The sequence below is a fragment of the Halyomorpha halys genome, unplaced genomic scaffold (assembly GCF_000696795.3).
Source record: "Halyomorpha halys isolate HHAL.00 unplaced genomic scaffold, Hhal_1.1 Scaffold287.1, whole genome shotgun sequence".
Classification (NCBI taxonomy): Eukaryota; Metazoa; Arthropoda; class Insecta; order Hemiptera; family Pentatomidae; genus Halyomorpha; species Halyomorpha halys.
In genome coordinates, this window is record NW_027111053.1 from 976,576 (window position 1) to 989,829 (window position 13,254).

A 13,254-nucleotide genomic window follows, 5' to 3' on the forward strand; every position below is an offset into this window, starting at 1 on the left:
ATTGTATCATATTAGTATGAGTTCTATTTAAAAATTAAATGAATTACAAAAAAAAATCTCTAAGAAAAATAATTTATTTAGTAATAATGTGGACATGACTAATCGTTAACTAGATGTAATAAAGTCTAAATGCCATATAGAAGAAGTGAGAATTATTTGTTCTTTGAATTATAAGAAATATGATGTCACAAGGGTGGAGGGCGAACTTTACGATGAAACCTGGTTTTAGGGATAGCAGTAGTGATGAAACCCTTGTTTAAATATACAAGCAAATAATCAATGCTTTAAAAAAAAAAAGTCGCTAGTAGCCAAGTGGGTTAAAGCTCCAACTTCAACTGGCTCGTGTCGTGACTGCAGCAGTCAGTTCGAGTTCAGCCTGAGTGCTGGGCTCTTATTTATATGGTGGTCCATAAATTTAGGCTCCAGGAGACCAGAAAGGGGGGCATAAAAATAAAATAAAAACTTTAAAAAATAAAATCATAAAGGCTTTCATTACTGCTGGAATTCCACTAACCAGGCTACCTCATGATGCCCACCTTCCTACCAGATTTGAAGAACAAATAATTCTCACTTTTCAAAATTATATTACTACCTTGAAAATCAAGAACAAGGCTTCAGGTGAACAAGTATTCTTGGCAGAGCTCTTAAAACACTGTAAAGAACAACTCCATTAGGCATGATATGGTATATCATATATACATTGTGGAACAACAAATGCCCAATCAGGAACTTCCTATTGTAGAAAGAGAAATAGGATAATACTAGATGGGATTTAGAAGAGGGAAATCCTCAATGGATGAAATATTCATTATTAGGTTAATTCTCCAGAAGTCAACTGAATTCAAAATTAAAGCAAATTATTTTTTTTATATACTTCAAGAATTTATATGATAGTATCAAGAGGTCCAAACTTGATGATGCATTGCAAAAATTCAGGATTCCATCAAAACTGATAAGCATCATCAAAATAACAATGGAAATGTTCAGTACAAAGTCAAAATTTCACCAGAATTCAATTTGAAAAGAGGACTGAGACAAGGAGATGCCCTACTGTGTTTGCTCTTTTCCCCCTTTACAAAAGTATGAGGATGCTCTGTTTCCAAACAAGAACCATTTCTGATAGACTCATCCAACTGCTTGTCTTTGATGACGATATTGACATCGTCTCTAGCTTGCACAATGCACCTCACAACCGTTGCAGACATTGGCCTGACTATAAATGAGAAAACAAAGAACATGAGAGCTGGCAAAACAAATGGAAATGTGGAAAAAGAACCTTTAGTTATAAGTCCGTTCAGTTGTCAGAGCATAGACCAGTACTTTCAACCCTTTATTACCAATTACAACAAAATTCAGAAAACAAAAAACTTAATCTTGAAATCTCTTAATGAGGCCTTTAGCATTGAAAATACGAATTTTTGGCATGAATGGGTCAGAATAAAGGTTTTTGTCTCTGTGGTAGGAGCAAGGCATCCCATTTGTCCCAGTGGTATGAGGAACCAATCCCATTATCCCATTTTCCGTACAGACAATTCAAAGCGTCCACTGGGAGTGAAAGGGTTAAGTACTCAGGGTCCATTGTTCGCTCTAAAAATAAGATCAGAGTAAAAACAATCCTGAGGTTGATGATGGCCAACAGATGCCAGTTTGGCTTCAGGAAGCATGACATTAAGCCATTGTTCTCTCGACAGAAAATGTGCTTAATTTATTAAACTCTTATTAAGCAGATCTTTATCTACAAATCCAAAATGTAGACTTTAACAACCAAGAAGTAAAACGAAATCCTCATTTTTGAAAGGAAAATATCGAGGATTTTTGGCCCACTTAAACAAGGAGATCAATGGAGAAGACGGTACAACACTAAAGTGTAAGAGCTCTTCTGGGAGCCAAATGCAATACAGAACATCAAGCTAGGGAGCCTGAGGTGACCAGTCATGACACCAGAAGGATGGATGACCAGTTTCCTAAGAAGCTAATCGAGGGTAAACTTAACCATTAGAGGAATAGAGGTAGACTAAAACAGAGGAAGGGACACAGTTACTAAGACTAAGGATGCTCTTGTGTTGCTAAAGATTTCAAATTGGAAAGTGGCTGCACAGAATCGAGCTATCTGGCAAAGGACCACATCGAACTGTAGCACCACAGAAAGAAAAAAGAAGAGAATTATGTCACTCTTAGGTAACATTGTTTTTATTAAGTGATTTTCGATTGTGCCCACATTACTCATAAATTATTTTCCTTGGACATCTGTTAATTAGTTCTCTAATTTTTAACTTTAAAATCCTTTCCAGAGATCCTCCATTTATTTAAAGATAAATACTTACATTCATAACATTATTTTTGTTTTGGATTTCATAAATTGTAATTATACTTCAATTTAACCAGCTCAAATTCTTCAACATCACTATCAGTAAGAATTTTTCAAGATAACAATACTTCTTCATATTAACATCCATTTTATAATAAATTCCAATATTCAGTGGAATGATTTAATGTAATTTCTAGAACCAAATGGATTTAATAACTGATCTGAACTACTAATAGGTGGTATGAAGGAATGTAAGCTTATCAGATTTACAATCCATAAGTAAGGAAATTAGTGTTTTAAAGTAGGCAATTTCAAGTTAAAAATAACTTTAACTGTCCAAATACCAGTTACAGTTGCTGGTTATCCCATGCTTTATCTTTTTAATGTCACATTTTTTCCTCACCAAACTGGAGGACATTTATTCTCAGGTAAGGAAATTTACCACTTCACCCATTAAGCACCTTCAACCTAACAGCAAAGAAAGAGATTGATATGTAAGTTATTTTTTAAATAATCCCAAAATCAACACCAAGTGCCATTGTTCCAAGTAATTCGTCAACTACGGAGACCCATGTATGCCAAGAATTGAAATAATTTTTTATTCAAATGTAATTTTTTTAATAAATACCTTAAAATTCATTGAAGTCTCTTTCCTTTATGCAATACCTTGATTTAATAATTTAATAAAATCATTGATTTTTAGTTATTTGGCATAGCCATAAGTTGTTCATGAATAGATGAATTGATACTTCAGGAGCTAGATTACTAAACCATGTTAATATCTCTTTAACTACTGCTGTTACAGAATTCATGATAATCAGATCATATACCAATTAGAATGAATTTTGATACTATGTATGGATAAATTATATTAGAAAGTATGAGTATTGAAGAACTAATGAGGTCGGTTTGTTTTTAATTACCCTTTAAATTGAAACAGTGGTTAAGTTATATAAAATAAGTTTTAAAACAATTGTTCATTGAACAGTTTTAGAAATAAAAGAAAAAATTGATATATATACAAAAGAAAAAATTATTTTTATTAAAATATTTTTTAAAAGATCTTCATTCTAAGACTTTAGACTACAGCTGTGGATTTCCACTCAATTAAAAGGCATAAACAAACTATTCAACAGGTTATTTGCAGTAGACGTCTGGCCAATACTAACACTCTGTGTGAGTTATGAAGTTCCTGCCGCTAAGATTGCTTTGTAAACAAGTATCTCTTAATAAATATTAAATATCTTTTTAGAATAGGGATTTTTTTTTCAGTTAAGCAAAAACAATTTCCCATAGATAATGCAGAACTGGACAAAAAAAACCTATCACTATAAATACTATCAATAAAAAAACAAACTATTATAAACTGTTAGCATAAATAATATATAATATAAATAGCATAAAAAAAATCATTACCTCTTGTATTATTTTTGCTCCAATATTTGTCTAATATAATTTTCTAAGCACACTTCATTAACAATGACTTCATGAGGTATTAATATTATAAACATGATTAATCACATAATAGAACCCTGGGAAGGTGGAATTGTAGAGACCTTTCAAAGAATAAATATAGAATGGGGAAGAAGAAAACAGTTTGTCCAGGATTAAAAATACACTCCTCAGCAGTAAAAGACAATATGAACAAAATATTCTTTTCTGTCCGACTCTCCTTTATCAACATCGTCAACTGATCTCTCTCATATGAGGAGATGGTCAGAGAATAAAACTAAATCTATTTATTCATGCCAACCTTTCAACCTGAACTTCAGGCCTTCATTAGGGATGCTCCAGGAGAAGTTCTGACTAGTATGAACTAATAAAACCTCATTATGATCTCTCTCATGAATTTTTGATTAACATATCCTTCATTCACAGATTTTTTGTACTTTTTTAACAACCAAAATTTTGTAAAACCTAGAAATCATTTTTTATACTTCAAGTTCCACAAGTGCAATATATATATAACTCAGTATACTAAATAAACACTGAAAATAACCTAGTCTCTAAAATATATTTTCACAATTGATGTTAGTTAGTAAAAGGATAAGATCTTTTCACTAATAGTATACTTTCATTCCAAAAATGAATTTATAAATTTAATTAAGGATTTATGTACACTGTACACAACTTCTGGTGTTACACATTTGTTCTCATTTGATTTAATAATAAAAACTTCAAATTTGAAACCAATAAATAAAATTATTCTACTCCAGCATTATTGTTAATTATATCTTCCTGAAAGATTAAGTGAAAAATATGAGAATATATGAACTATCAATGACATAGACTATAAGTGGCTCCCTAGGCATAACACTGCTCTGCTGTGACAGTGGTACAACAAGAAAACAATTTTTGATTTTATTTTCAATTTGACATATTCTAAGGAAAGTGTTGTAGACTAGGATTATTTTCTCTAATTGAGTCCCACTACACTGTACTAGAGGCAGCAGGCACGTTAAGTAACTCCAATCTACATTGCAATCAATGAAATACGTTAAAATACAAAATTTTAAAAAATGAGACCAAACGTGAGACAAAAACTACCTAAGTAGCACGTATTGTCATAAACAAAGCAGTAATTATTATTATCTTAAGCTTATTCAAATTTTAACCAAACAAAATTTATTAAAACTACTACCGGAAACTTGGAGGAATTCATCTTATACATGTATACATTTTATACTACTTAAATCGCTTGCATGCAATCAGATTTCAAAGATAAACTATCAACTAGTCTGATAAAAATAAAATTAAAACTAATCAACCCATATAATTTCACAAAGTTAATTTTAGTTCAAACAGCCAAATGAGTTCTGCCCAATAAGGTAAACTAAAGCAACTTTAACACAATATTTTGTCAGGCATGCAAACTTATACAAACTGTGTAAAGTATTTATAACCAAAAAATTGAGTTATAAACTCACAAGTCAAAAACCCTTTTTTATTCTTAAATCTATAAACAGATAATAAATCTATCATAATATAAGATTCACTCAAAAATTCTCATAAGATAAAGGTATACTGTCATGATATACTGTTGTTTATAGTAATACTGCATAAAGGTTAGAAGAAAAACAACAATATAGCACTTATGATTTATTGTATAAAACGTAAAATTAGTGCATTCATATATTTAAAATTGAGGTAATACTGAGCCTAAACTAAAAATTGAGGTAATACTGAAAAGTGCTTGACAAAATTAGCATGAAATTAGTCATCATTTATTGTTCAAGAGTTACATCAGTATCTTAATATATTTTTTTTTCTTTTTAAAGATAACACAACCTTTGAATAATATTCCTGTATATTCTATTTTTATAAAAGGTCATATTTCATTCAATTGAGCTATCACTAAAAATTCATCTAGAAGATTTCACTACGAACACATTGTGGTTATTTATAAAAAAAAAAGAAATATACATACTAGATCAGTAAGTAAAAAATGAGCAGATACGGAACTACAGAGTATTTAGAACTTATAGATGGTCAAACAGATTACTATCAAACACCCATACTTCTTTGGTATAAAGCCATAGAATACAAAACAACCTTTACAATTGTACTCCAATGGGCATAATTTACTTTTTAACCACAAATCATATCCCAGGTTATGTCTTCTGAGAATCATTTCAGTCGACTCCTTAAAATTATACACCAAAACGATTGTATTCATCTGCCGAGAACTTTCCTTAAGAGTCAAACTCCAGCCTCTAATTCTCTTTGACGCACAACCATAGCAGCTTCAACAAGAACATTCAGACAGTTGAAGGGATCTTCACTTTCATGAGTATAGCTGTAACTATCACTACAACTATTAGGAATATAACGCACACTTTCATGGCTGGGACTAGATATTTTTATAATGTCACTCACAAAATCACTGAACTTAGTTGCATTGTCAGAGAATTCATTGCTTTTTTTTGGGCGAAATGAAGTATTATGTGGATCCCACCCACTATCTTCATATTCAACCTTAATCTCATCTTCATACTCAACCTTAATGTCATGAGTTTTTCCAACGGTTTTGTTTGAAGGAACACCAGAAACTAATCCTTTTCTTCTAGTCTCCTGTTCCAGAGCTGGCTGGTATGAAGTTTCCTGAAAATCTTCCATTAATTTAGGCAAAATTCTTCTCCTAGCATTAATAAACCAATTGGAAACTTGTGATATGGTTAGATTGGCTTCCTGACTTAAAGAAGATTTTTCAAAATCATTTGGATAAGCATTATGTCTATGGTCAAAAAGCCACCTCTTTAAAATTCTAACGGATTCCGTAGGAAGATTCATGCGACGCTTTTTAATATTGCTGCGAGCAACTTTCTGATAGTTATTACCGTCATAATCAGCATCTGAACCATCACTGTTAGAATTATCGTTCATTGACTCACTTTTCCAAGTTTTTTTCAAAATAGGACTCTTAACCTTCCTAGAACCCATTTTCAAACCTAATAATAAGAATTGTTGAAAAGTGAACAAAGCTTAACAAGCACGTTTGTTATACACCAATGTCTCCTAAGCTTCACAAAGTACTTGCACACTAATTAACTAACTTTTAGTAACAGAGGATAATCCTTCTCTTTTGGTTAACTAATACCAAACAACTAGATACCACTCAAAATATCCAAATCATTCATTTGACAGATTTGACATACAAGCACGTGTCTGACCCAGACAGCTAACCGGGCGGGAGAATGAATAGGCGCCAAAGAATGGTAACTGCATGAAACGCACTTTGTTCATTTTACAAAATAAATTTTGCTAACTTAATAAAAAATTAAATAATTAAACAACAAAATGTCTTTTTTGTAAAGAAACAAATATACAAATTAAATTGATATAGTTGGCATAACTTCTTAAGCTATCAATAAATAATTCGTTATTAGCTGCGTTCCAAGAGACAGTCCGGACGCTGAAGTGATTGATATACTGCGCATGATCGAGCGTTGCCTAGTTTGGGATTGTTTAAGGACTGGGAACGCTTTCTCCCACCATTCTCGGACTGCAAAGTTACGAAAACATGAGGTTACTACCTTCTTTTTGTTGGTTAGTCCTTCCGCTTCGTCAGATGATGCAAGGTCATTAAAAGTCTTGCTAAAAAGTTCTTTAGAATTCTTATATATTTTAATCTTTTAAACATAAAAACTTAAATTAGGGAGTGGCCAAATTATCCTACCTCTGGGGCAGCTGACACTAACAGACCATTCATTAACCAGAGAGGAGCATTTGGGAAGATTTATTTTGCACACATAGTATAACAATAAATTTCTATCTATCAAATTTTGTTTTTGTTACCTAAAACGTCTAAGAAATAATTTATTGTATAAACGTTCCTAATGAACTTTCTTGGTTAAAGTTCGATGGATACTATTGTTAAATGAAAACAAAAATTTCCCAGTCATTTAATTTTTTTTCATTTGCTGCATTGTTAGTTTAGTAGACTATGCTGTTTATGAAATTTATTTGCACTTAAAACTACGATATGGAACATGGTCAAGATCATACCCAGAGGTTATGAACTGGAACATCGGCAAGATCATACCAAGAGGATAAGGAGTCGTTTATTTATTTTTTATTATTATTATTTTTGTTATTATTATTAGTTGTTCACCTTTATAAATAAAAGGTATACAATTCCTATATAAGAATAAACTTCTCTGTCTTTCTTAATTTTTATTTTTACCTAAAACTTCTTTCCAATTGATTATTGAATAAACTTTTGTGTAAAAAGTCCGTTGGATAAAAGTTTAAAATTAAGCTATCCAAAACATTTTAAACGTCAATAAGTTCAAACATAACTATTTATTTTTCGACCTCAGTTTTAGTGTTTTGTTTTTAAAAGGTGATCTTATCATTGAACTCTCTTACCATTTAACCTTTTGCATTCTATATTTTTCTATTTTATGCATCGTTTAATATTCCAAAATCTAATCTGCAAAATCATTTTTAATATTTCCTGTTTAGCCCTTCAGGACCCCCCGATCGGAAAAACCACAGTATAATTTTGAAAATTGGATTTTGTAAGAGTATCCTTCATTCAAAATATCTCTTTACATTGGAAATTCCAGAGTTAAGCGGGCTTAGGAAGAGCTTACCAAGCCAAAATTACCGCCAATAGAAACATCCTCTATTTAAATGAGTATAATAAATATAATGCAATTTACAATAATAAGATTATTTGTATTTTTATTTTATTTTTATATTTATTTGTATTAATTTATATAAATACAATAATAATTTAAAATAATATGCTATGGGTGATGAAATTAGAAAATTAGTAAATGAATGATAGATACACTTTTCTGTATCCCCACTCATTTGGTATATTGTGGTTCTTAATCACTTACACACATTGTATCCCATTATTTTATACTTTATTTTTCCTTTGTTTTTCTATCTTTGAGTTTTTTTTTTTTATTAATATCTCTTCTTCCCCTCTATTATGTATATTACCACTTATTGTTCACCTAATTTAAATACTTTTTTACTATGTTTACTTTAAAATTATTGTGGCATAACTGCCATCCCCACTCCTCCCAATACAAACGAGACTCTGTCTTAGACTGCCGTCAAAACAGGTATGCATTCTGTCTCATCATTTGATTTGAATTTTTTTCCTTTTTGTAACTATGTCAAGTTTTTGTATCTTTTTTAGCCCTGACGAAGCCCTGCAACGTGGGGCGAAACGTTGGCTCAATAAAAATAGTATAATTATTTACTATTTGAGTTTTTTTGACCGCACCCGGACCATATTCCATTCATCCATCCACCCGGACCATATTCACACAGTCAGTCAATAATCTTCCAGTAGAAAATTAGTAGAATTAAAAATTTTAAAGCTACTTCATAAAAAAAAAAAAAAAAAAGAAATACTGGGCTTCCTGATAATACGCATAATTATATATGATCAAGACGTAAACAGATTTGAATGATCTATAGACTTGCATTTTAAAATCATATTTTGAGAATATAATAAAAGTGCTATTATATTATATGTATCACCCACAAAACCTACATATTAAGCTAAATCAGTCATTCAAAAGAATTTGGATATGAATGGTATAAGAAAAATAGAAAGAAAGTTTTGAAATTTCACTCTCAAAAAAAGGACTACCAAACTAGTTGAGAACATATAGAAATAATTTACTGGAAAGGACTAAACAAGTGAAAATAGACGAGTGCATTACATATATGCAAAACCAGATAGTGACTGTTGGTATTTTAAGAGTACAATCAATATTTTATTCAATTAAAGTTTTAAAGGAAGAAGTGAGTTCCTAAATCCAAATTATAGACTGAGATTTAATAAAAGGGGACATTACCCCTTATAGCACGAATGCACCTGAAGGTACATTTCATTTTTGTTAAAGTGAGATGTAAAAGTTCATTTTTTATTGCAAAAATATTGCTCTGTGGCAAACGATGAATATATCGATTGTAGTCACTAACCTTTATGTACTTGGTCTAACGGTCAGTTGCCAGTTAGTTGCCATCAAGCTTTTGTTGTGTGTGTTGTGTTGTTTGTTCTCACTACTGTAAGAACGTTTTATGTTATTTAACCGTAACTAATAAAACAATAAAAACATTTTATTTGTGTCCACCACCCCCGCGTTCAACAAATTTGTTACATTTGTAAAATATTGAAAATTTCTCATTTTTAAGGGAATGACAACTGCTTAATTTCTAAGACAGTCAAAATTCTAATGTAAAAATAGAAATGTCAATTAAAATATGAAATAAAAAAGTGAAGATAACCGCTTACCGCTTTTCCAATTGAGTTATCTTGACAAATAAATAATCTGCTTGCTTCAATAAGCCTTGGAACTTGAAAGATCGCAAACTGTTCCGACCTTGGAATTCGGTCCCTTGGAACAGATGTCTAAGCAATCAGAGAAATGGCGCTGGCCTCCATGGAACACCAAAACGGAACTGCGCATGCTCCTGACAGTTTGCAGACTCTCAAACCGGTCCTTGGAACAAACTTATTGTTAATGGATATTTGTAAAACGTGTTGTTAAATGGTACATTAGTTTCATTTACTCCTAGGTGAAACGGATTTTGAAATATTCTTAATCAAAAACTTAATGATCTTTTACTGGAAGAGTCTTTGGAATTAAACTGGATTTGGTGAATGATAGAATTCTTCCTTTTTCAAATAAAATAATGTGGATTATATGAAATAAGTTATTTTATTTGAAAAAGGAAGTATTGTGTCATTCACCAAATCCAGTTTAATTCTTAATAATTTCTATTTTTTATTAAACAACATAATAATACAAATATAGGTTGTCTTTATGTTACGTTTTAATCTTAGGAACTTCATAAAAAAAACTTTCCATTTGTTTCAATAATCATGTAAATTTAAAACCATTGATCCTAATCAATATTCATCAAAGCAAAAACTTATACATTTTTAAAAAATCTCATAATGTGTACACATTACTTTCACATACCCTTATATGGAATATATTATATAGAAGAAGTATTGCAATCGTAAAAAAATCGAATTATAGTTTTTGATAAAAACGTTTGTTTTGAGCTCCCTTGAACCTAGCTCGTAAAATGGTCTTTGAGTAAACAACCTAGCTTAAAAACAAAATGTCGTACGAAACTGAAATTATATACTTTATGCTGATATATGCCTACGTTGTTTGTTCCAGTCATTTTTTCATTAATATTGTCCCACGGAAAATACCACTCTATATGAAATATTTTTCATTTTATCAGCATTTAAACGTGACTAACAATTTTGATTAAATTCGGTAAATTAGTGCACAATTAAGTGAAATTTATTGAGCCGTAGATGCATTTCTCTCAAACGTTTATAGACCTCAGCCCATTACTCATATATATATATATATATATATATATGTATATATGTATTAAAATTTTGATTACCTTAACAACAATAAATTATTGTAAATGAAACTTGAAAATCAAACATAAACGTAATTATTGTACATAAATACATACAATATACACAATTAATACTGTCAAAGTGAGATGTAAAAATTAATTTTTCATTGTATATATGTTGCTCTGTGGCAAACTGTGAATATATCGATTGTATTTGTAACAGTCAGTCGATAGTTGCCATCAAGCCATTGTTTTGTGTTGTGTTGCTTGTTCTCACCACATTAAGAAGGTTTTAAGTTAACTAACCGTAACTAATAAAAAGTATGCTAATCCTGTTTTTGTAAGAAAAATTATGTAAAAATATATTATATAAAAAATTAATATTTAATAGGGTGTGTTAAAGTGAGATGCCAAAATTCATTTTTTATTGTATACATGTTGCTCTGTGGCAAACTGTGTATATATCAATTTTAGAGCTCAAACCGTTTGCAACGGTTTTGTAACAGTCAATGAGTAGTTGCCATCAAGCCATTGTTTTTTGTTGTGTTGTTTGTTATCACTACAGTAAGAACATTTTAAGTTATCTAACTATAACTCATAAAACAGTAAAAACATTTTATTAGTGTCCACCACCCCCGCGTTCAACGAAAAGTATAAGGAGGTATTGAAGAAGTTTACTATGAGAGCATCAGCCTTCTGGAATTGCTGGCAAAAAATTAATCATCTCTTCTACGATGGTTGCCTTCTTTGATTTATTTTTAACAAACATTCTGAGATTATTAAAATGGCAAACTGTAATGATTCCAACGTAAAAAAAAAAATTAAATCAAAGAAGAGCATTAATTTAAGGAAGCGATGCACTTTTAAGAATTTAGACACGAATGTGACTTTAGCTTCATCCACAAGTTTTCCATTTTCCTGTATAACATTCATAATAATTATGTCTTTAAGGCCAGTACTGCTGATTCTTACAACCAAAAAATACCCGCTCAGCGGCTTGAAAATATCTGTTTTACCTGACTAATACACGCCATTATTCACTCTTTTGGAGAATTGTTATAACTATAACTGTATGATTGTTACAGTCATGATTGTACTGTCGCAATCCCAGTGCGCTCGGTTCGGAACGTTGCGGGTTCTATTCCCACCTGGGGCAGTTAAACATTCATTTTTCGGCGGTCCCGAAGAATGAATCTTGAAACTCCCACCTTGGTTAGTATGGGGCGGCAACCTAGGTTCTAGGTAGCCGTCTGGGGTTGGCTAAAAGGACCACTAGGCTCACTTGCCGCACTTGTTCCCCTCACCAAATACCAGTACCAGTAACAGTCGTTTTAACAGACACATTTAACTGTCATACGTATACGCCTTAATAGTGAACTTTCTCAACATATCAACCTTATCTATGTAAGGGTAGGCGGTAATGTAATGACGATAGGCGGGAAAACATTGTTCCCATAAATTCGCCCAAAAATTGTATCAACCTCGGGCCTCAAAAACAAATCCACCACAGTTAATAACTTATTATTAATAGAAGTAATGATTAATTAAAAAACGTTAAAGGACTGGTGCGACACTGCACTAGCCTGTACATACATGTAACGTTTAGCCATTTTACCTGAAATCCACGATCCTCTACAATTACCTGCTTAGGTGAAAAATATGTGAAAATCGGCAATACTCAGAGCTTATATTTTAAAGAATATACTACTTTAAATAATGTTCTATAAAAGTTTTCAGATCTGAAGGTAGTTTTATGGACATGGAGTTCCAAATGAACAATGAACGAAAATGTTAGGTTTTTCGGGAATAAAATAAGCTTCAGGGAGCGTGCATCTTAAATACTTCGATATTTATTTTTTAATGGCATTTACTTTATTTCTTGTATAGCCTTAGAAAAAACTAAATCATTTTCTGAAACGAAATAACACCGCCTTAATATATGACTAGCAGACTTTCATTTCTTTATTGTAATGCAATAAAGATTCAAAAAAGTCCTATAAGTTTTCATCAGATCATGCAGATTTTTTGCAACGTCTTTCGGACTATAAGACGTCACATTATCAATATAGAGTTAGAGCGACACCAGTTCG

At 31.3% G+C, this 13,254-nt stretch overlaps 1 protein-coding gene across 1 annotated transcript; it reads right to left on the minus strand.

The window, feature by feature from the left end:
* Window positions 1-6,007: 6,007 nt before the first annotated feature.
* Window positions 6,008-6,748, minus strand: LOC106680790 (uncharacterized). Its single transcript, XM_014420720.1, has one exon. The coding sequence runs from the start codon at window positions 6,746-6,748 to the stop codon at window positions 6,008-6,010; it is 741 nt and encodes a 246-aa protein (XP_014276206.1).
* Window positions 6,749-13,254: the final 6,506 nt, after the last annotated feature.

What these genes read in the sequence shown, in the direction of transcription:
- LOC106680790 (XM_014420720.1), bottom strand. Translation starts at nt 6,748, where the DNA reads ATGGGTTCTAGGAAGGTTAAGAGTCCTATTTTGAAAAAAACTTGGAAA.